Source organism: Marmota flaviventris, chromosome 4 (genome assembly GCF_047511675.1).
Source record: "Marmota flaviventris isolate mMarFla1 chromosome 4, mMarFla1.hap1, whole genome shotgun sequence".
Lineage (NCBI taxonomy): Eukaryota > Metazoa > Chordata > Mammalia > Rodentia > Sciuridae > Marmota > Marmota flaviventris.
The window spans coordinates 38,725,686-38,750,924 of NC_092501.1; the positions used below are offsets into that span (position 1 = coordinate 38,725,686).

Sequence of the window (25,239 nt, forward strand, 5' to 3'; positions counted from 1 at the left end):
TTTTGGCCTACAGAACAGCAGTTGTAAGTTAGTGTTTTTGAGTCAGTACACTTGTGGTAACTTGTTCAGTATCAATGAAGAACTGATAAAGGTGTCATCTTTTCCACAAACAAAGAAGAAAGAAGAAAAACCATCTGCAGCATGAAGTTCAATGAGACCTACTTGGGTAAGGAGGAGTGAGAGGGCATAGACTTGACCTTGATCTAGTTGTTGACTCAGGTGACAGCTTTCGGGGGACCCTGAGGCAGTTCAGGTAGGATGGCAGAGAGATGGTCCTGCAGAACAGGTGAAACTGGGACTCAGCAATGAGTCATCTGTAGAAGGTCAGCCTCAGGGGCAGCCATTTAGCAGGACAGTTTTCTAGGAAGCTGACTGTCAAAGTCCATTTTAAAAATAATCAGTCTTCGGAAGATTTGAGCTCCTATGCTCAAATTTACTGGATTATTATTTTTTTTAAGGAAACCCACTTTTTGTTGGTGTACTGGGGTGGGGGGTTGAACCATGCTCAGCAAGAGCTCACCACTGAGCTACACCCACGGCCCTTGAGGAAACCAACTTTGAAAGGGGATTTTATTTAATGTGCTTTCCTATGACTTTTTTTGGGGGGGTTGAATATGAGAGATTTTTATTGCTGGCATAAGCAAGTTTTAATTTTTTGAAGTTTTTGGAGTCAAAGGTTAAGGGACTGTTATTGCCTAGCTGGGAGTTGGAAAAATGGGTTTCTGGCCTGTTTCCGTCTGTTGTGGTCCCACAGAGGACTGAGCTGTTAATTGGGCCTCTGGTTAGCATTGGAGAGCCTTTGTGCATTTTCAGCATGGTTGCTCACTATCCCTGAGGTCACATCCTGGCTGTGTTGTATCATGGAATATTATGAGTCTCAGAGCCTTGTTTTTCTCATTTGTACAACAGACATCGTAACATAAACTACCTCATGGGGTTGCTGTGAGAATTAAAGGAGTAAGCCATAGAAAATTGTGAGCGCATTGCCTAGCATACATTAAGTACTGACTTCCTTCATTGTTGCTATTTATACTTTTGGAACATATAAACTGAAAGTCAGAGAATTGTTGGACTGAGAGTCAGAGCAAGAGGAAATGTGGACTTTAGCCCCAGATGAGCATTTTTAATTGCTGTGAACCAATGAAGGGAACTGGTGTGGCCAAACCTCTCTTTCAGTATTGGGTCTTATAGATCAATGCATCCTGAGAGTTCCTTTCATTGTTTAGCTGGGTGGTCCTAGGAAGCCCAGCTCTCCCATCTGGATTCCCTCTGGCAACATCTTTGGGATAACATACCTCCTTCATTGGGATGGAGGTATTCAGATGTCCTGAAGGAACTCTGTTAGTTGGTGGCTTTATAGAATACAAGTTCCAAAGCTGGACAAATTGAGACTCGGTAACTAAAAAATCTGGCATGAAGAGTCTAGATATTGATTGATTATATTGGTCTTATCTGGATGATGAATAATAAGAATGGGAATAAGAAAATTCTTTATCAATATTTAGTGTCATGCTGGATATGGTATTACATGCCTGTAATCCCAAGTGGCCTAGGAGGCTAAGGCAGAAGGATCACGAGTTCAAAGCCAGACTTAGCAACTTAGTGAAGTCCTAAGCAACTCAGTGAGACCCTGCCTCTAAATAAACATAAAAAAAGGGCTGGGGATGTGGCTCAGTGGTTGAGCGCTTCTGAGTTCAATCCCCATACCCCCACTCCTGAAAAAAATTATTAGTATCACCTCTGTGTCAGCTTTAGGTAAGCTCAGAGCTTTATGACCTGGATATTTTGGGCTGGATAAGTCTTTGTAGGGGGTGCTGTTCCGTGTGTTGTAGGATGTTTAGGAACATCCTTTAACCTCTCTACCCAGTAGATGCCAGAAGATGCCAGTCTGCACCCCCACTCCCAAGTTCTGAAAATGAAAGATGTTTCCAGACATTGCCAAGTGCTCCCTGGAGAGGCAAAATTGTTCTAGTTGAGAACCACTGGGCTAGAGGAGGAGGTTAGAAAAAGTAGTTAGACTCAGCTTCTATTATCCCAAATCTGAAAGTTTGGTAGAGGAGACACCTGAGAGCAATGGGCCCTGGTAACATAGTCAGGTCAGCCACAGGACTGACCCAGTGCAGGAGACTGAGAGGAGGTGGGGCGGGGCACCATAGCTGCTTTTCTGGATAGAAAGAAAAGTAATCCTTTACTTGTGAACAGAGGTCAGAATGTTGACTATAAGTTTGGTTTCCTGATGCCCACAGAGGCCAATCAGGGGGTGCTACATTTTCTCCCTGAAGCAAATGACCCCAGATGGCTCTACATTTTGACTGTGATTTTTACTGTTGGATTGAGCAGTTTTCATGCCTTGTGCTCATAAGCTGTCTCTATCTCTAGTATCACTGCTCTTTTCTGGAGGGAGTAATGCTGGTCTAGGCCTGGACCCGTGAATCAGATGTGCAGGTTTGAGAACCACTGGTCCCACTAAGAGAGGAGAGTCTGTGTGAGAGGTTGAGTGAGATGGCCCAGGGTTGTGAGCTTGTGGAATCTCTTGGAAGCTGCTCTCCATATCTGGGGTGGATTTGTATCAGTAAAGTCGGGTAATGGCCACTTCTAGAAATCAAGGCATTGCTTCACTTTATAAAATCAAACCCCATTGATTTGAAAAAAAAATGTAAATTAAAACTAGCATATTAACTGGCCTTTAAGCTAAGTGCCAGAAGAGATTTTACTAATGTCGTTTTAAAGCTCACTGTTTTTAAACCAAATATCTTTTAATTGCACGTCAAAATAACTCAATTAAAATATTTGAAGTCAGCTTTTTCTCTCAAGCAAGAGTCAAGTACTTCTCTTGAATAGGTTTGAAAAATTAGTTTCCAAAAGGTCCAACTTTTCCATTTTTTTAAACACAAACTTGAAAATAAAATAAAAAGTGATCCATATCCAAATTGAGCAGTTTCAATTGTTTTTAATTCAGTGCAGCTCAGTTCAATTTAACAGACCTCTCTAGTCCTTGTTCTGTGCCTAACTTAATTCTAGATGTTGGGAGGCAGATAGGTGAAGAATAGTTTGTTGAGGGATGTATATATAAGAACCAAGAACCCACTTGTGCCTCTGGTCTGTTTACCCATCTGTCTTTCTAGGCCCAAGACAGGAAGTAGATAAAATCAGTGAGAGTTCGGAACATTTACAATGCCTCTTGCGAAAGTAGAAAGAAGAAAGCTGTGTCCAGAACCCACCATGGAAAAGGAAGAACTGTCCTTCCTACAGAGACCATGGGGAAGACTGGGCAAGCTTCAGTCCAAGGGAGAATAAAGCAGAAGTTCAAGAGAGGGGGTCTGAGGATCATGGGAGCCAAGTGAACCAGGCAAGGGTCTCCCTGTTCTGACCCAGTGAGGAAGCCAACCACCAACTCTGCTGGTGAGACCAGAGCAAGTGGGACAGGACCAGAGTGGACAGTCTGGACCAGAGGACAATAATCAGCTCTGAGTGTCCTCCATGTAACCTTTAGGTCATCAAACCTGTGCCTCCCCCCCCACCCGCATTCACACTACTGGGAGAAGGAGTGGGAATGGGGTGGAGGGATATCTAGAAGACTAAGCATCCACCAAGAGAGACTAATTAAACCCTAAGTGACCCAGACAAAGTGCATTGATATACCTTTGTTTCTCTGGCACCCAAGGGTTGTGAATAGAGGCTTGTGAAGAAAATTCTGGGAAATAAAGAGGCTGTGTTGTCTTAACCCATCTGAGTAAAAGGGGGAGTAATTTTGAGACTCAGGTATGTCTCATGTCATCTCTTCAGATCTGTTTGTTTCCGGTGATGTTTATTGAGTTTACATTGCATTCCAAGCACCAGTTATCTATGGAGTATCTCATAAGGGTGGGGGTTTGTGTTAGACACTGCCATAAGGTGAACATAATCCTCATCTCATTGACACTGAGTCTCAAAGGGAGAAATGGAGAGAAAATCTTTATTAAGCCCTTGCTGTATGACATCTTTGTCATGCTTCATTGCAGAAATTATTTTGGGAATGAGAAAATGCATTGTTTTTATCCAGATGGGATCTGGTGCATTTGGGGACATCTACACTTACATTCTGAAGGTGGTCCACACCCCTGGTTATCAGAATTATCTCACATGTCCCTCACCAGCCAGCCCTGGTGCTTGCAGTACTTATAAACATGTCTTTAGAGCTGTCCTGGAGTCCTAGAATGGCATGGTTATTCCTGGAGAGGTGTGAGGGACAGCAGTATGCTAGAGGAGACACCTTGGCATAGATGGCCCTGACTTTGACCCTCAGACCTGGTATTTGACTGCAGATCCACACCTGTCCCTTCTGAATGCAAAGAAATACTCAAGGTTTGAAGAGAATAAATAAAGGGGAGATATCAATGAGCTAGGGAGCAGAGTAGGCTTTGAGCTCCAAACAAGCCCACTTAATTGTTCTCCATAGCCGCATTGTGTCTCAAGAGTATTGATAATTGGAATTCAATTTACAAAAAAGGTATAAACCTGAAACTTCATTAAAACAAGGTCACAAATAACCAAGGCTAAAAGAATCCTTTTTGCCAGAAAACACAGACTAAGAGAAACCTTTAATGTTGATCTCAGCTCTGAGCTTCCTGGTAGGTGAGGTAACAAGCAGAACTGGGCAGTATGGACAGCACTTCATGCTTACTACAAAAAATACCCGTGTATTTGGAGACAGGCTTCTATTTTTTTTAATCTTTTTAGCTTTGTGCTTTGTAAGACATTTATCACATGAGTTTTTAGATAAGGGACATAGAACACATAATGGATAGTGTCTTTGCTTGCAGTTTTACAAACAATGCAAATGTGATTCATATGGCTGCTTCTTATACCAGCCCTGGATGAAAGCCAAAGGCATAAACAATGTGATATTCTAGTTCAGTGCAAAAAAAATTTTTTTTTTCCTGTGGAAAGCTGAAATGATATCATCCAGACTTGGAGCTTCCTAGGGATTTGACTTGGCAAAAGGCAGAGTTTAAAAGCTCTAGAAGAATTAAATTTTGGTGTTTCTTAGGGTATCTTGCTGGTTAGTTTCCACTTAATTTTTAAGATGTAGTTCCAATATCCTCTATCCCTGACTCTTTGAGGTCATGTTAGCTACCCTACTCTGTGCTTGTGCAGTGCCCTGTGCCCACCTGCCCTCCTCATTATATCTATATGTCTACAATGAAGACAATCGATCCCCAAAGGTAAGCATGATCCGAGTTATGTTCATATTCCCTGCTCACACACTGGCTAAGGCATGTAGTAGGCCTTCATGGGTATGTTTTAGGCATGCCCAGACTAGAGTTGTTCTATGTATAAGGCAAGGTAATATGTGGGGGTTCAGAGTCTGGGCTTGGTACCAGATTGCCAGCTTCAAAGTTGGGCCTTTACCACGGATTAGCTCTGCTACTTTGGACAAGGGAAAGAATCACTCAGGGCCTCCAATTGCTCATTTGTAAGATGGGGCTAGCAATAGCACCTACCTTATGGGATTGTTAAAGGGAGTAAGGGAATTAATGTATGGAACACTCTTGGTGTAGTGCCTGCTGCATGGAAATCACTGTGTAATTGGCCATCATGATTGGTGTCTTCAGTGTCTTGACAGCTCTTCTGCCAGGGCTGGTGGGCAGATGGACCCATCTGTGGTCTAAACTGGCTCTGGCACCCAGTCACTTGTTGGGTACTCAGAGTAGCTGCTTGTCCATGTTCTCAGGTATGTGGAGGATTGGCCAATGCTGTGTGCTCATTGGCTTTCCAGGCCACCTCTATCTGGAGGTGGGGGAATCCCAGGCATCCTTCTTAGAACTCCCTGACCTCCATACTGGGATGGGCTTGTGGAAGGATATATGGGGTCCTCCATCTCTGAGCTTTCCCAGTCTTCAATGGCTTGTCTCCTTGCCTTTGGGTAGTAATGGAGGGGGTCTTTGGTCATCAGCCGACTTGGGATTCTTGCCTGGCCCAGCCTCCTCTTTACTATATGGCCTTGAGTGGATAAACAAGCATGTCCAGCTCAGCTACTTCATTTCTAATAATATGGGTCACGGTGCTGCCTGATGGGGTGGGCATGTTGACAGTTCAGTGAGGTAATATATATAGGGTACTTAATCAGAACCAAACATAGCCCACACTCAGCGTTCTCATCTGAAGGCTACACCAGCCTTGTTCTCTGTGATGTGAATGAACTCACTGTAGAGTTCATCTTTGCTGGTGGCTCAGCATGTAGCTCTGTGGTAGAGCATTTGCCTAGCATGTGGGTCCAATCCCCAGTATTGCCAAACAAACAAACAAAAGACAAACAAAACCCCAAACCAAAACAAAAAAAACCTGTCCTATCTAAGTGAGAATAGCCAGGAAAGCCTTTAAGTTCCAAGATGGCTTTATCCCAACCAAGGCCCCCAGGCCTGACTTGTGGCAGGGATCAGTGCTTACTAGCCTGCTCCTGGCCTCCCGCAGCAGGTGGACTGCCTGTGCATATCCCAGCCAGGGTGGGCTTCCTGCTGCCCTGTTTATACTAATTGCCTTTTCTGCTCTGAAAGACATGCAAGTATTTTTAGAAAAAGGAGATTAGGGGGGGAAATGAAGGATTTCTCACCTGACTTATGTAAAGCTTTATGTGTGAAGTGGTTTTGTTGAGATCATGCGATTTTGTACCAGAGGCAATAAATGAGGCTAGACTCAGAGCATAGCCAGGCTCTGACTTCCTGGCTTGGGGGAATGTCACTTTGATGAGATGCTTATCTTTGTATTTCCAGTTTCTGCAGCTTGGGATCTTCCAATCCTTGTTTTGCACCATGTTGTGGGTGCATTGGACTCAGTCAGTAATTTGTATACTTATTGTTATTTTTGAACATAGGAGAACTCTTTGCTCTTTCTTGCCTTCACAGGATTTTAATGACCTATTTTTAAAAATATATCCAAACTTCCTTCTTCTTTCAGCCCAGCACTTCTATGAAGACTTTCCTATTCACCCAGTCTTCTTGCTCTCCTCCTGTCACAAGCCCCTCTGGACACTCACCCTTTTCTACAGCTACCACTGCTCCCCCTTCACCCTACTTCCCTGAATGGAACCCTGTCTGACCGAGGAAAGAGACATCATCTGTGACTTCTCTGTTGCCTCTGAACTCACCCTCACTGAGGTGTTTATATTAGCAGCCCAGATCCCCTGTTCTGTAGATGTTTAAATCATTCATCCTTCTAGAAGGATGTGTTGATCAAAGTGAGCCAGAGTGTTTGAACTATTTCTTTGAACCGACTATTATAAATCCCTAACCCTCATGCACATCTGAGTGATCGAACATCAGTCTTAAGGTTACTGATGAATCCTCCCTTCTTCTTACCCTGGGTTGCCTGATGTATGTTCATTGAAATGGGCTGGTGAAAGAAGCTGTTGGATAAGAATCTGACATCTTTCCCCCTAGGAGTGATAAACATAAACAGGCTTCAGCCCAAAATGCACCCGTGGGCTTGATCAAGAATTCTGTAGGAAATTGTGCCTGTTCCGCCGCTGGATTCCAAAGAACACACCACGTCTGTGGATGAGAACAGTGTCCCTGCCTCATTCCAAAGGCTAGATGGATTGTTCTACCTTCTTCAATCTTGGGAAAATAGACTCTGAAAGAGACCTTTTGGAATTTGCGTTCTCAGCTAGTTTTCTGGGCATGGTGCAGAAAACCAATAGTCTTTTTATTTCTAGTTTTGCTGCTCAGTCACCCTCTCCCATAGGCCTGTACAGGCCACACTCATCCCTGACCTCTCCCTTCCAGCTGCCTTGTATCTGAAAACTCCAAATCTGAAATGCTCCCAAATCCAATGTTTTTGGGAGCCCAGCCCTGACACAAACTGTGCAAATTGTGCCCTGACACAATCCTGGTGCAAAACCTCAGAAATCTGAAACACTTCTGATTTCAGGCATTTCTCATAAGGGATGCTCAACCTGTATCTGTCAACATTCCTCGTTGCCAACAGCAGAAGCCTGCTCTAGTTAGTCTAAGCCAAATGGGCATCTATTGACTTTTGACTTCTTGCTTTATTGACTTATGACTGGACAGTTCTGATTGGTTGTCCATGTTTATCCCCTCTCTTCCCAGACTATTCTAAAATGACAGTAAAGGGTTAAATTGTCATAACCCACAATGTCAAAGAGCAGATCAGAAGAGACACCAGTAGTTGACCATCGGGCTATATTTTGGGAAATAGAAAATGGATGGAGGAAGGGTAACTGATTGAGCAGACGTGAGGATGTTGCAGCTTTAATGTTTGATGATAAAGATTCTATTGTGGAGTTAGCTGGTTCTACTTGCAAACATCTGAGGGCCTCGGCACTGAGACCCCAGAAGTAGGGTGAAGCAGGTGGCAGGAAGCAGGGGAAGATAAGCCACTGGTTTGCATGTGCAGTAGTGGGGACATTTAGCTTCTTTCCCCGATCTTCTTCCAGTGTGCTGGAAGCTGCAGTGAACCTGTAATGGTCTGGATAGTGTCCCCTAAAGGTCCCTGTGTCTAAGGCTTGGTCCCCAGCCTATGGCACTATTGGGATGTGATAGGACCTTTAAGAGGTGAGGTCTAGTGGGAGGTCTTTTGGTCACTGGAGATGTGCCTTTGAAGGGGACTTTGGGACACCTCCTCTTCCTCTTTCTTTCTGTTGCTTCCTAGACATGGGTGAGTGGTTTGATTGGCCGTATGCCACCACTCCGATGTTCTGCCTTGCTCAAAGCCATGGGGTCAACTGGTTATAGGATGAACCCTCTGAAGCTGTGAATTAAAGTGAACCTTTTCTCTTTAGGAGTTGAGGATCTCAAGGATTTGTTATAGTGACAGGAAACTGATTAACACAATACCCTCCAGGCAAGATATTGAGAAACCAAGTGATTTGAAAGAAAAGACTTCTAAGTTGATATCATGGAGGAGAGAGGTGTCTTCCAAGGCAGAGTCAAAAAAGCGGCTCTGACTGAAACGTGCCCCACAAAGCATCGTGTGTTGAGAGCTTGGTCCTTAGGGTAGCAATGTTAGAGGTGGTAGAAACTTTGAGGTTGGGCCTAATGTGAAGCTGTTAGGTTGCAGAAGGAATCATCCTTGGAAAAAGGTTAATGTAGGTTTTTTGAGACCATAGTTATTTCCTGAGAGAATACTACTAAAGAGGAAGTCTGGCTCCTCAATCTCTCTTGCCTCCTGTCTTGCTGTGTGATCACTTCCTTTTGTGTGTGCTTTCATCATGATGCCATCACCATGCTGTGACACAGTCAGGGGTTTCTCTCCAGGATGATGGCCCCATTTATCTCCAGAGCTATGAGCTAAACAAACTTCTTTTACTTATAGATCACCCAGCTTCAGGTATTTTGTCATAGCAACAGGAACAGATTAAGCCTACCGAACCATAAACTGCATTCCATGCCCTTCAGTGAGCTTCTTAGTGCCTCTCTTTAAGTATGAGAGGACAACTAAGGATCATATGTATTTGAGGAAGATGTATGTATGAAGATGTATGTATGAAAGAGAGAATACCAACAAACTTACAAAAGGATTCCAAGACCAATGTGAAAATTTCGAAAACCCTATTACTGAAAGTCTTAAAAAGATTTTAAAAAAATGTACCTTCAAGACACAAACAAAATGCTATGAAAAAGAATAGAGAGTGCAAAGCAATAGTTGAAGATAAAAAAGTAAATGAAAATTAAAAAATCTAATCAAAGTATTAGAAAATAAAGTTGAAGGAAATAAAAAGGCCAAGAGGTATACATAATGGAAAGGAAAATTTGATAAAAATGCATGACTGGACTCAGGAAATTCTATATTCTCCTTATAGAAATTCTGAATACAGAGCAGAAAAAAAAAACAGAGAAAATGAAAATATCAAAGAAATAAATAAGAAAACACTTCAGAGGGACATGTGTCTCCAGACTAAAAATTCCTATCAAACATTAAATTCTTAGCCAAAGTAAATGAAAAGCCTGGTCATATGAAGTCACCAGGTACAAGGAAGACAGAAAAAAGGATAAGAGGTTAGTAGTGGGAGAGGAGGAGGGGAGGGAGAAGGGCAGGTGATATCAAAGCAACAGGAATTAGAATGGCATTAGTAACACTGATGCTAGAAGATACTGGAGAAGAATTATTTCTGTGGAAGAATTAATATTAACATATTCTGTGCTAAGTGATACTATAAATGTGGTTGCAAAAAAAAAAAATCTATACAAGCAAATGCAAAGACTCAAAAATTTATACCCCATGCAGTTATTTAAAGAAGCTGCTATAGGATGGGTTTCAGAAAAAATGAAGTGAAAAAAAAGTAAAAAGTAAAAATAGTATGTAAATAAGTGTAAGCAATAACAAGTACTGAGAATCCAATCAGCAGAGCAGAAAGGGAAGTCTCAGGATAGCCCCTGGCCTGAAGTCAGAGGTCAACTGGTCCATCTATCCAGGAGCAGGGTAGCTAGGGCTGTGATAGGCTGCCTCCAGGGAAGAAGGACACTGAAAGCCTATTGTGTATGATTTAGCATTTGGAAAAATACATCACAGAACTTGTGTAAATAAATACAAATCAAGGCAACTGTTTACACAAGAAAAGCAAAAGTTGTATGAGCAGGAAATAATATGATCATAATCCGCTACTTGGCTGAGTAGAGAACAATATAATCACTGTAGAGTCGACACTTTTTATTTTTTTATTGAGACATGATTCCTTTATCATATTGTTCACCTATTTAAAGTATACCATCACATAGATCTAAAAAGAACAAATAAAAAGGATAAAGTATACCCTCCAGTGGTTCGCAGAGTTGTGCAGTCATAACTACAATCAATTTTAAAACATCTTTGTCAGATAAGAGAACTCTGTAAACATTAGTAACCATTCCTCATTTCTCTCTGCATCTCACCTATATTCTCTGCCCCTCCCTTCCTTGGCCCCTGGAAATCACTTAACTACTTTCTGTATTTTTACATTTGTCTATGCTGGATAAACAATTTTTAAAATATCCTATCTGATGTCATTGTGTATCTGTGGACCAGCATTGCCCCATTTCCCCAATCTCTGGTCCCTACCATTTGACATTTACTATTCAGTTCCATGGGATCAACTTTTTTAGCTTCCACATATGAATGAGATCATCCAGTGTGTTTTTCTGTGTGTGGTTTACTTCATTCAATATGTTTTCCACATTTATCTATGTTGTCACAAATGGCAAGATTTCTTCTTCTTCTTTTTGTTAAGACTGAATAGTATCCCATGTGTACCACATGTACCACCACTTTTTTATCCATTCATCTCTAGATGGATGCTTAGGTTGACTCCATACCTTGAATATTATCAATAGTGCTACAGTAAACAAGGGGGTGCAAATTTAATTTAAAAATTGTGATGCAACTAGATTGGAAATTTGGGGAAGGCAAAGATAAAGTGTGGATTTGTAGGAGAGATTTAAATCCTCATTACCATATCAGAAAGATAATAGATTATGCTAATGTCTAAAACAGATCAACCAAGAATAGCAGTATGAACATGATTAAGTATGATTCAGAAATATGGAAGTAAATCACAAAGGACTAGCTAAAAGGGTTATAAGTGTTTGCCTCTGGGGAGCAAGACTGGGGTGGCAGGAGGACTAGGGACTGTCATTTATCAGTAGAAGGTCTTTAAAAAGATTAAGCCCTTTAAAAGTACTGCCTTTTTGAAATTATGATTTGGTATAGAATAATAGGTTTACAAACTATTGTCTATAATTGTCACATTGTGCTTTGAAATTACTCAGTTTTTTCTCCTTCTTAAAACATTTGATTATGTTCTTATTTAGCACATTGGGTTTACCAGTGTTTGATATTCAGATTTTAAAAATAAGTATTATTTTACCTATTGTTTGTAAAAAGTTTTAAAACAGAGTTAATATGAAATAAAAGGAATTTATTAAAATGATACTGGGCATTGCACAGGGGTGGGCAGAATGCTGGGGAACTAGACCCATAAAACCACGGGAGGCTGGATAGGGGTGGACACAGTCAAGTCACCCCTAGGGATGCAGTCTGGATTAGACAATCTTAGTCCATTTTGTGTTGCCATAACAATACCACAGACGGGGTAATTTATAAAGAAAAGAAACTTATTTCTCACAGTTCTGGAGGCTGGGAAGCTCAATATCAAGCTGCTGACATCTAATAAAGGGCTTTGTGCCATGTCACCCTATGGTGGAAGATGGAAGGGCAAGAGTGAGAATAAGAGGGGGTGGAACTCTCAGGAACCCACTCCTGTGATGATGACCTGAACCTACTCACCTCTTAAAGGTCTCATCTCTCACCACTGTTGCATTGGGGATTGAGTTTTTGGTGCATGAATGTTGGTACCTTTATGAGTCAAGGATTCTGATCCTGTGTGGCCAGAATCCTACCACTCTCTTACAGACCCCTATGGGGTTACCCTTTTCCTTCCTGCAAAACCACTGGTGTTTCTCACATCCTTGGGAACGTGCCTAGAAAATCTTGGAATATATATTGAGACCCAAACTAGGCCTGGAAATCCCCTGAACCAGTCCAGGGCACGCAGAGGAACTGAGCCTGGAGAGTCCCCCATCCTATAGCTAAAGACCCAGCAATGGCTGACTTGGTCTACAGACATATTCAAGTTGCTCCAGTTGCAGCACCTATGAAGGCTGGGAGCCAAGCAGGGAATGGCAGAAGGGCGAAATCAATCCCTCAACACCATTTCAGATCACAGTTTCTTCACTGTTGCCAAACCACTACATTCCTTGGGACAGCACCACTCACACTAAGCTGATTTGCTTTCATCCCCCAAGGATGTAGATATTAAATGATGGGGCCCAACACTGTACCCATTGCCAGCACTGTCTTCCCTCACAAGGCAAGACGAGGTTCCAAAGTGGTCAGCTAGAACAGGGCTATGCAAGTGGTGATGATTTAATCAATATACTCAAGGATGAAAATGAAACTAATTGAGAGCCGTAGACAGACACTGATTGATAAAGGTCAGGGGAATGGATACAAGGTTGTTTATATGAATTAGATTTTCTGTACCATACTTCATCTACAAGTTAATCAATCTTCATAGCTGATTTTGTTTATAATTGATTGTTGCCTCATCTAATAATTTCAGAACCAAATCCTCATTTGCAACACGTGGATACGTGACTCAATTACCTTTCCTACAAATCTAAACCTCCTGGCTTACCGGGGCTATTTTCTTGGAAGTCCTAGATTCACACAGTTCTCTCACCAAGCCTTGCTGTCCTGTGGGTGGGGTCTTCAGGTGCTTTGTGCTGGGAGACATCCTAAGGACTGAGCACATTCCTATCTGGTTTCTGATTCTGTCCCTATTTGCCCTAGGAGCTATATGTGGAGTAGTTTTACTGGGGTGGAAGGCACAGGGCTTTGGGCTAAAAAGAAGCCACTCAGAAGTCTGGGACCCAACTGCATGGCAATTTTACAGAGGCTGTCTTAAAGATTGTAAAGCAATTTATATTGTAGACTCTAAAGAAAATAGATTGCTTCCCCCCTGCCCAACATGCACTGAATTTGGAAAATCCTGTCCTCCTTATTTCCCAAGACTTCAGATCCCCACTGTGACCTCCCAGTCAATTTCAGTGAGCACCAAGGTCACCTATGTGGTCAGCAGTTTATGCTCTAGTTCCCCTCTGTCCCTCCCATCCCCTGTTAAATTCATGGTGGGGGGTCCTCCCTGGCTTTCTCATGCCCCACATCAAGGACTTGTTCCCTGACAGTTCCTGGGCTGGGGAACTCCTCCCCAACACCCTGAGGAAGAAAAAGCTCTTGTCTCCAGAACTGAAAAGAAGATATTTTTCTTTCTACTACATTCTCCAAAAAGTCAGGCTCATAAAAAAGAATACAAATTACACCCAGAAGCTCTTATCAGCTTGGTAAAGAATTGCTACTTTCAACTTTATTGCCTTAAAAAGAATTCAAACGCTTCCATCTTTTAAAAACAATTTGGGTTGAGGAAAGGAATTAGGTTCGTGTGCAGAAGCAGGGTGCAGCATCACATTGAGCATGATTTGAAGGGGTCGCTGTATTAACCTTGGAGACCGATGCTTTAATTGAGCAGTATGAGGTGGTATGGTTGTTTTCCCAGCAGATGTCTCTGCCAGGGGTCTAGGTCTGTGGGTCTGACACCCATATATAAGAGGGCAGGCCTCTGGGGTGTGATGTGACCCAGCAGTGCCAGGAGGGACTCTCCTGCCCCAAGTGATCCCCACACCCTCATCTGTAGCATCTGATACCGTGGGTCCCCAGAGTTGGTCTTTGGATATAAGCAGAGTCTTCTCAAGCTTTAATATGAGCATGAAAATACCTGTGGGAGGGAGAAGAAAACATTTCCCATCAGTTTTGGACTTTTCTTGTATCTGGAAATCATTTCAAGCTGGAGCTGAACAGTAGATGTATGAAAAATGGCTCTAAGCAGCCACCTGCCACCCATGTCCATATCTCCTGCCCTGGGTTGTTGGGGGAGACTTAGTCTTGCAATTGTTCATAGCCTACACTATGAACAGAGGCTGATGGCCACTGTTGTCACACTAGACTGGGGCATAAATAAGCTCAGAAGTGATTTGTTCTACTGTAGATTTCAGTTCTCAAAAGGGATTGTGTGACAGCATTTGGGTGGCCAAGGGCCTGAATGCCTGGCTCATTTGTCTGTGAGATAAGATCAGATAGAAAAACCAGGCTTACATTACCTCCCTTCAGGATACAGCCTGAGTATCTGGGGGAGTGAGAACATGGACAGCCTTATTTGGTTTCTGTGCCCTCCAGGTGGTGGGAAAATTATAGATCATTGATTAAAATCCAAGTGTCCATCAGGCAATATCATTGGCACTGCCTGGCTTCACTTCTCTGAGTTGATCTTATTAAACAAATCGTGCCTACGAGCAGACTCCATTTCATTTTTCTGCTGATATTAACGTTTCTTCATAAATTGTCCACATGTAACATATTCTCACTTTTTATTACAGTAAATTGCACTTCCTGCACAGCCCTGGAACCTGTCTCTATTTCATCTGAAGGATCCACAAATGATCTGTAATGAATCTTCCTCCCCTGGAGGCTGTGAGCTGCCGTTCTGTCCTCTGCACAGTTTGGACTAGCTGTTTATCTCAAACTTGGGCAGCAGTGAGGATGGAGACCAGGGAGCTCTAATGATTGACGAGAAATTGTTCCGATCTATCAGACCGTTACATGTATTTATTCAATTATGCTTTCTTTCTTTTTATTCAATTGCTATATAATACTTAGGTATTCTCCCACTGCCCCATGCCAAACTACCTTTCCCTTTGCCCAGGTGGTGGCTTTCCTGTTCCTTCCATAGGTGGGCTCCTGGGCATCAAGGATGCTCCAGCAGAAAGATGGGTGAGGTGGGAACAGATGACTCATTCTTGGTTAGGAAAGGCCCAGAGGAAGATGCTGGAAAAAAGATCTGCTTGGGTCCCAGATACCTCAATGGCATCTAGGAGTAAGGACAGAGCCAGAGGTAGGAATCTTGGAGAATTTTGGACACCTTCGCAAGTGAGGGCAGGGCCCAAAGCCATTCTGGAGACAAGGCTGGGATAAACAGAAGTAGCTGAGCCAGAATTGTGGGCCTCTTGCCCAAGAAGGCAAGCCCCTAGGAAACATAGAGCCGCCCAGATAGATCATGATAATTGCTCTTTGTGGGTTTCCTTAGCTTGTGATACTCGGGCCTCTTGGCGCCTGCTTTGTTGATTTTTTTTTTCTTTTTTCTGTAAATTCGCTCCGCAAATCATGTCTCATCTTTCAACCAGCTACTCCCCTTCCTTGCAAATGGGGGCGTTGTATTCCCTCATGCTTTAGAGGGGTGACATTACCCAGAGAGAATTGTTTCTAAATAGCATGTTGTTGCAAAGGCAGCAGTGGGTCTTTAAAGTTAGCTCCATATCTGTCCTTGGGAAGGTGCCAGGCTCTGGGCTCCTTGGGGGGAATGTTCTCAAATGTTAGAGTTGGGGTTTTAAAGAGATGCTAATTGCCGACAAGCTTCCATTATCTAGGACTTGCAGTGTTGGAGGGGGGGTTGCCTAGATAAGTGGCCAACAATTAATGCACACATAAATAATTGGTGGCATTTGCACTTTGTAAAATAAATCCTCAGCGATGGTGCTGGAAGACTTCCATGTGGAGTTTTTTTCCACTCCACTTACTAGTCCTGTAGGCCAAGATACAGTGAAACACGTTCACTCTTAAGAACACAAGTGGAATAATGGTCTCAGGCTTTTGAGGACAAGTTAACCTGGAGAAGGAAGATTCCACTACTCCTAATGGTGTCTTTTCAGATACGAAAAAAGGTTGTTTTGTTCCCTTTGTCATGGGGCCAGGGCTAGCCCTGGAGGCTTATATGCTTTTCTTAGACAGTTGTTTGGGCCTTTGGGGGAGCACCATGTCCAAGGGATAAGAACACAGACAGGAGCCAATAGGATCTGGGTTTGAATTCAGTTTCTGCTAAGTACTCTGCCGAGTACTAGCCATGGGGACTTTGGCAAGATCTGAGTCTAGATCGAGGTCTCAGTTTCCTGTCTGTGAAGTGAAGATGAAAGCACTGCCTGATTAGTTAGTTTGATGGGAGTAAATGGGGTATGCAGGGTTGTGACATAGAGGAGATGTACTGAAGCATCCTGGAAGTTTCTCTTCTTGCCCTTGGAATTGGCTCAAACTTGGTCCTGCACCAAAGGCTGAGGACCAGGGGAAGGGTGCCCAGGCTGGAGATGCTTCCTCCAGTGTGCTCAGCACTCCTGTCTGCCCTGCTTCCGTTTAAACTCTTGGGTATTAGAACCGATCCTCATCACCATACCATCAAGGGGCAGCTGTGAACCCTTCCCAGCCCTGGTCCAGGCGAGATGCCCTGCACCTGCCGTTTCTGCAGCATTTGGGGGCTGCTTTCTGCTCCAGAGCCTGTTAGGGAGCCAGGAGCTGGAAATTGGCCCAAATCTCCTTCTCCATGGCAAATGTAGAATCAGGGTGGCCAGAACAGAATTCAAATGTCCCCTGGTTCTCAGTGGGCCTGCAGGATGTCATGTTGGGATCCTATGTCATGTATACTCCAGCACTGTTATGCCCTTGGCAGCACGAGAAAGTACCAGAGGTTCAGACTCGGGCTGCTGCTCATGAACAAGGGGACACCTTCCTCTTTACATGCAACTTTCCAGGTATGGAAGAAGAGCCATCCTTGGCTTTCTTTAGCTGGCATCTACCCAAGGCAGCACTCTTTTCCCTCCAGAGGGTGGAATGTGGGTGTCCATATGTGTATGTCCGTACAATTTGACAAGTGTGTGGCTGGGGACAAGGGTACATCCCAGTAACTTGGGAGGCTGAGGCAGGAGGTTCACAAGTTCAAAACCAACCTCAGCAACTTAGTGAGGCAACTTGGTGGAACCCTCTCTCAAAAGTAAAAATTGAAAAGGACTAGAGATGTAGTTCAGTAGTAAAACAAAAACAGACCAAGTTGGCACATGTGTAGACAGACATCCAGCTGCACCTCTGTGTGCCGTGCCTCCTTCTACTGGCCACCTGCATCCACCTTCCCAGGCCAGTTTGAGCCAGTTAACACCATTACCAGCTACTACCTCCTCTGGTCAAAAAGGCTCGAAGTCAGCTGGATCCTTTAGAAGTCCCATCTCCTCAGCTCTTCCAAAGTGTTGAGTTTGCCAGTGTTTGACAGGCCAGAGGAGTCAGACAGATGGATCCTGATGGTTTGGCAAGGCCTTGTAGGACTCAGCAGCAACACCTTAACAGAGCCACCTGTGCTGTAGCTTTGGGCCACTGCAGCGATCCCTTTGGGCTTATTGAGACCTACTTCCTAGGTCAGAGTCTGTATGGAGCTTCTGCAGTTGCTCAGGCCTTCAGCCCTGCTGCTGCTTAATTGTCCCATAGCCATGGAGCTTGGCTCCATGCAGAAGCCTTACTGCAAGCCTTACTGTAAGGAAGCCTTACTGCAAGGAGGGATGCCAGCCTCCCCACCTGCTGAAGGTGAGTGACCAGGCCTCCCTGAGCAGAAGGCCAGTGCCCCTACTTCACCCATGGGATACAGGAGCTGCCTTCAGTTTGTCTAGTTGTGCAACTCTTGTCTACAGACACCTATCATGGTTCATGGCTGATAGTCACTGTGGCCGAGGTGAGGAGAGGCACCATGCTATCCTGAAAGGTCTTTCAGGTCATGGATGAGACAGAACTGAGCACTTTGCAAGGTTATGTGCATTGTCTTTTTGTCACTGTTTGACAAAAAGACATGATGGCAGGGATGTATCTGGAAGTTTTAGGATAGTTGTCAGGACATGGCAGGCCCTGTCTTCTGAATAAAAGAAGGAAGGAAATTATGCACAGTGCATATTTGAAAGAGAGGCAGGAGACATGAGGGGGAAGGAATGGGGAGGATCCTTGCGCTAACTGGTCATGTATAGTGAACTTCCTGGGCAGGGTAGCTTCATGTGTAATTTCATTTAATTCTCACCATAACCTGAGGCAGGAGGTGTTTATCTCAGGTTGGTATCCCAGAAGTGAACTTTGAGAGAAGGATTCATGTGATAATGATTTATTAAGAAGCATTCCCAGGGGGAGTTAAAACAAGACAGCCAGCAGGGGAGTGGGGACGTGGAACAGGGAAGTGAGGGAAGCCAAGTGAGGTAATTTTGGCTCCATCCTGCAGAGAAATTCTGAAAATAGCTGAGATCACACAGGGAGAAAGTCCCCATCAGGGAGCAAGCCAGCTGGGATCTGTATCCGTGGCACCCTCAGTCCTCGGTTAAGGGTGTAAGTTCCCAGTCACTGTGAATGCCAAGCAGGGCTCTGGCACCTGAATCTCGGGTGTTGGCACTCGGGAGTGAACACACAGGGAGTCTAATCAAATATCCTATCGGATGTGAGGGAGACGTGGGCAGAGCACCATGGCACGGTAGGTACACAAATGCCATAGGGGCATAGAATCTGCCCTTGGTGAGGGGAAGCTGGTCAGCCCAGAGTACTCAGCTAAGACTCCTCCAGGCTGTGCTTGCTCTATGGATGAAAGGACTCACCTTCCTTTGCTGCAGACATAGCTGGGGAGGGAAAGAGGAGGGATGCCACACAGAAGGGGAATCAGTGTTGCTGGGAGGGAAGGCTCCCCTCTGGGCAGCAAGCAGTTAGGGCCCTCCTCAGAGCTGGCAGCTCTCCAGTAATTGCAGAGGGAGGTGGACATGTTCTTGCTCAATCGGAGGTAGCCACCCCTTTTTGCCACTTATCCCAGACTCTGTAGGAGTCATACCCTCTGGAAAAAAGCTGCAGCCAAGTGCTATTTATCTCTGTGTGGGGAAAAGAGGCTTAACAAATTAGTTGATGCTTAATTGGTAAGGAAACAAAGGAAATTAGGACGGGGAAGTTGGTCAGTTGTCCTGTGGGGTTTTCTGATCAATTCTCTGCAACATCTTCTGTGCTGGAGTCTGATACCAGGTGGGAAGACTTGTTAAGGTTGTCAGAGCTCCTTCCTGCTCCCTGGACTCTCCTGGCAATTGGTTCAAGTTGTCTGTAGCACCTGGCACCTGCAGGAATAGGTAGAAGCCCTCTCACCTGCACAGATGTGACCACCCCTTCAGATCACAGAACTACACATTCTGGAGCAGGGATCTCAGCTCCAGAGCCAAGAGGCAGGTCAGAGATCTGAAATAACATAGGATCTCAGGCATATCGCTTAACAGTGGGCCCCAGGGTCTGTATTTGTAGAAGCCACCTAGGATATTCCTCCATTCAGCCAGATTTGAGAATCTTTGCTACACATGCCAGTACCTCGTCCCTGGTCATCCTCCTCCTCTTGAACTATTTGGAAAGTTTAAAGATCTCACCCATATTGAGGTGATCTGCCTCCCTGATTTTTTGGCACCATTGGTTGTAAATCTACTCTTAGAGGCTGCAAACAGAAACTTCAGTTTCTCTTCCATATGATGATTTTTCTTCAAGTGTTTAAAGAAATCTACACTGTCCCAGACTCTTAGCATCTTTGGTCACTTTCACTGGTCATTGGTTTACATTGTTCCACTCCATAACTGGGCTCCAGTGTGCAGTGTCTTCCATGAAGTCAGATGACTCAGATCAACATCCAAGGGCAGAACAAACCCCCTCATCCCTGCCTTCCCTTTCTCTCGTCTCTGCTCCAGGGCCTTGCTTTCCAATTTCATTTTCCCAGTAGCCTCTCTGCTATTGAAAACAAGTGTAAATCTTTGAGTTCAGCCTTGTTAAACCACATCTGTTGAGAGTCAGTTCATCCTTCCAGCTTTCTGAGATATTATGACATCCTCCCAGCTTTGTATGGTGTGCCAATTTGATAATGCAAATCACTAATGTCTCCCTGTGATCATGAAGAAAAGGTTGAAGTGTTGGGAACTGAGGCCAGCTGGGGCCAGACAACGCGTTCAGAGTGTTCCGACTCCCTGCCTCCACTGCTCCCTTCTCTACCTCCCCACCAGGGCTTCTAAAGGCATCCATGGAAGTCAGAGTGTTCAAAGGAAAGAGGCTCTGGTCTGAGCAGCCAGGACTCCACCATGAGCTTCTCTCCCTTCTCCCACTAAACTGAGAGATCCTCTCTGAGCCACGGTATCCAGAGTCCTTGCAGCTTCTCTGGAGATAGCCTGGCTTACCAAGCTTGTAAAATAGGGTGGAATGCATCTCAGGACATGGACCTGTGGAGTGGATGGATACCCTTGACATCTCTTGTACCATCTTTCTATTAAGTGCCTGCAGAGCACCCTGAGCCTCCTTCTGAAGTAGGAGAGGAAGCACCTAGATATTTTTAGAAATGATTCATTTATCTCAGGGAAGTGTGAGGTGAGGCTCATGAAGAGAACAGGAAGGCTTCTACAGCCAGAGGAGACTCCCAGGATACACGTTGAAATGTGAGCAAGTTGGGAAGCAAAGCTGAGCCTCACAAAGGACAGGAACATCCAAGGAACTTCCCTTCTCTGCTTCCTAGGGAAGGCTTGGGGTGTGTAAGAGAGACTGGAGTGCCAGTCTCTGAGTCTGCCTCTTGCTGAGATGGAGAACTTGAGATCATGTTGTCGACCTTGGCAGACAGGAGGGGGCAAGAGTTTTCTACATTTTACAGATGACCAGAATGAATGAATGACAGGGGTGGAGGTCATTCCCTTCCACTCCAGTCTCATGCCCCAGTTTTTCTTCATAGAGTCTGGCAGCCTTTCATTCACAGGATGGAGAGTAGAGTCTGCATCCTTTAGTCTTGACTGACCCAGGAGAGGCTGTGTGCCCACCCTTGGTGTCCTTTGGGATGTTGTCTATAAAGGTCTTGGGGGTCTAGAGTTCACCTGTGTATACTCCACAGGCTCTGTCTTTATGACCTTGCTGTGCTTGCCAACAAACTCATCCATTCTCATGGAGTGAGGTCCTAACAGAACCTTGGGATGGCAGCCTGTGAGCCTTAGCACCATGAGGGCCTATGACCTTACTGGACCACATGCTGGCTGGGCTGCTGGTGCAGGCTCTGAAACCTCTATGCCTCATTTGTTAAGAAAGAGTCAGATCTCTAAGAACTGACAAGGAAAGGTATTTTTGCTATATTAATAATCCAAAATGAGAATTGTAACTTGATGTGTATTTCTTGATGTGATTTTAATAAAAATATCTGTCTGATATGCAAGTAGACATGTACTTGCAGACCTGACTGTAGAAGCTTCTGGAGGGGGGACACTTCAAACAATCTCTGGAGGGATGAATCTGGAGGAATAAATGGGGAATTTTTACTTCTTAGCATGTTTCATAAAAATGGGGAGACCTTATGGGTGACTTTGAACACTTAAATTTTTCTGTATTTTTCCAACCGGGAGTGGTAACGATTATATTATGAAAATACATAAATAAATGAATAGTGATTATAATCAGAAAGTTTTCTCCCAGGTTCATAGATGGCCTGGCACCGTGCCGGGTGCTCTTGCTGAGCATTTGGCACACGCTCACTGTGAGTATTCTTACAGGACATGGTTGAAAACCATCAGTTCCTTCTAATTCTTTCAGTCTGTTGGCTTTCCAATTCAAGGAGGGGAAAAACGCTCATAAACATGAGAAACAAAATAAGTAATTGGGCCCTGTCTGCCTGGGCCTTTAATCATATATTCAACTATATTAATTGAACACCTGTTATATGCTGGTAAAGTTCTAGGGACACAGGTGTGCCTCAGATACATGGACTTGGACCTTATGGAACCCCCAACCTAGCAGAGACAGACAATAAGAAAAATATTTTTCTATAAAAATAGAACAAAGCAGTCTAACAGAGAGTAATGGGGGTGGGGCCACTGCCCAGGAGCTAGAAAGAGCTGCAGGTTCTGTGGATCCTAATGAAGTGAAGGAAGCTCTGAGCCCTAGCTCTGAGCTTCTGTCTTCTGGGTGTCACAGTGTCACTCAGCACAGTCCAACAAGCTGCCATACATTCAACCTTCTGGCTTTCTGATTCTGTAGCCTCAGGCAATGATGAGAGTCCTCCCGAAGAGCCCCTGCAGGAAGGTGTTTGCAGGCATTCTTGGGAAGGGAGGCTGTGCCTCTGCCTGTGGCCCTGTGAAGCCTGCAGGAACCAGAGCCTCTAATCTTGCTCAGGGCTGGTGCAGGAGAGTACAGAAGAACAGCAGGAAATCAGATGTCTGTGTTCAGATGATGCCTCTTGTGGCTAAGGCAGCCAGAGTGGGCCCCAGGGGAATGGCATGTTTTGTAAGGAAAAAATTCTGCAAGAACAATGTTTATAAAACCCCATCTCCACAATCTTGTGTGTCTGCCAGCTTCTGGCTTGCTTGTGTTCATGTACATTCTTTTTCTCTCTGCAGGCTGTGGAGACCAACCTAGCTTCCAAGGACAGCCACTGGGTCTTTGTGAATGAGGTAAGAGCCCCTGAATGGTGAGGGCACAGCCTGCACTGACATTCACCTATCCCTTGGCAAAGCTCAGAGAAATCCTTTCATGTCCAATTTTGACTTAGGGGCTGGAATAAATCCTGGGCTTTGTCCTGTCAAGGCAAGAGGTCAGAGAATTGGATTTGACCTGCCAAGATGCTCACCTATACCAGGTGGGGACCAGGGAAAGAATTAAGACCTGAGTCCATGAGAAAGTCAAAAGTCAGAGAAGTGGTGTGAGGCATTAGATGTGTGGGATAGGGTGAGGCAGCCAGTCAGGGTCTGGGGCTGGAGAGATTAGAGCAGGTTAGCAATTGGGATGCACAGGGAGTGGGACAAGGAATTAGGAGGGGAGAGGCCATATTGCATGCAGGATGCTAAGGGTGTGGGAGGGTAATATGAGTGTGCCTGAGTGTGAGCCAGAGTATGTATGTGCATGAGTGTGTACCTGTGTAAGAATGCATGTATGATAAAGGTTTGAGTAAGTGTATGTGGAAATGTACATGTGTGAGTGTGAATGTAAGTAATTGTGTATAAATGGGTGTAAGTGTACATGTGAGTGTGTATACCTGTATGAGTATGTATTTATGTGTATATGTGTGAGTGTGGGTTGTATATGCATGTGAGCGTGTATCTGTGAATATGTATGCGTGTGAGTTGCATGTGAGTGTATGAGTATGAGTTGCATATATGTGAGAGTATATGTGAGTATGAGTTGTATGTGCATGTAAGTTTATATGTTTGAGGGTGTGAATGTATGTGCCAGTTGTACAGACATGTGAGTATATAGGCATTTATGAGTGTGCTTGTGTGAGTGTGTTTGTGTGTGTAGGCAATGGGAGCAGGATCAATGTACCCATTTAAAGTGGTTGCATAGGAAATGTCCTCTTGACTAGCCATCTCACTATTGTGGCCCTAGTAGGGTAATGGGAACATGAGATGTCATTGCAGCCTGCCTGGTCCTGGCTTCTCCCAGCCTGCAGGCATTGCTTGGGAGTGGCCAGTAACCACAGGCCAAGCTTTCCTAAAGAATCCCCTCTGACCACATGTTTATTTAGGAACTACAAACCAAGGCAGCCTGTGTGACTGCAGTGTGTGTGAGCTGGGAGTGAACTTGAGAATGTGTTTCCTGGTGCTTTCATCTGGGCTGCAGCCTTCAGTTGCTCCTAAATTAGTGGATCAATTTCTAATGGCTTCATTCTGGAAGATGCAAGGTTTATTATGTGGGTAATTTCTTTTTTTATGATGTGTATTTCTCATTAGCTCAGTGCTCATATGGCTGAAATAGTTTTGGGTAGCTAATGTTAATAATGGTGTAGGTACTATCAGATAGTAACTGCTCCCAAGATCCACTTTTCATGGTTTTCCTCCATGAATTTACACCTTATTAGCTCCATGTCTGCACAGGTCAGCTGGAGACATGCACAGTAACCATCCATTTCCCCTGGGGTGCTGTGGTAGGATGTGTGCTGGTAATTAGGCAAAGGGACGTGACTGCCCCTCCCTGCTTTTCAGAACCTACAAGAGACCTCCTTGATCCTCTGGAAGGCTTGATTCTCTGTGCTTTGCTGGCTTCTCTACAGCTTCTTCAAAGCCCAACTTCCTTTGTTCTAGAGAAAGGAAGCATTCTATGTGCCCCTGATGTCAAATATCTGGTGCTAGGTTTACTTTTTTGATGACTCCTCCACATCCAACAGACAGTGTTTCTCTGTGGTCAGTCTTCAAAACCGTGCTCTGTTTTTACATTTCTAACCTGGTTCCCTTCCTTCCTCTAAGCCCCCCCACTCCCACACCCAGGGCCTTTTGTCCTTCCAGACTCCCTGTCTTCAGGCACCCCAGTGTGAGGTCCCCTAGGGCACTCCCTACTCAGGAAAACTGGCATTTCTGAGGCAGCTAGAACCCAGAGCTCAGTGTCACCAGGAGGAAACAGGTATGGGGGGCACTTCTTGAGTCACACTGGAACAGCCTCACTCAAGACCACAGCTGTGCCCCACTGGGTCAGCAGCACATCCTGGGCCAGCCAGGCAGTGCACACTGATCTGCAAGTAAGTGTGTTCTGCCGAAAAAGACTCCTCAGGTACCTCTCCTCCTTTCTTGGCTTCCTTTTCCACAAGAAGACTCCTTTGGGAAGCCAAGGACAACCATTAACCTTTCTAAAGTGCACCTTTCATTTGTTACCTTTTTAGTCCTCATCAGTTATAGTTCAGTTATTATCATCTCCATTTTACATATGAGAAAACAGAGGCCCCAAGGGTTAAATCACTCATGACTGTTAAATGATGCCTTTAGGATTCTAGATGAAGACAGTCTGGCTTCATACCCCTTTTCACCCAATGACATGATTGTGCGCTTGGGCTTGGAAAGA

General features: G+C 44.5%; 1 protein-coding gene across 1 annotated transcript in view; it reads left to right on the forward strand.

Annotated features, from left to right (window-relative positions):
* The window catches only part of Grid1 (glutamate ionotropic receptor delta type subunit 1), a 711,129-nt gene that overhangs the window by 415,390 nt on the left and 270,500 nt on the right, over positions 1-25,239 (forward strand). Inside the window, exon 5 of the mRNA XM_027939978.2 lies at positions 22,809-22,862. Within this exon, the coding sequence (XP_027795779.1) occupies positions 22,809-22,862 (54 nt within the window). The remainder of the gene's footprint in view (positions 1-22,808; positions 22,863-25,239) is intronic.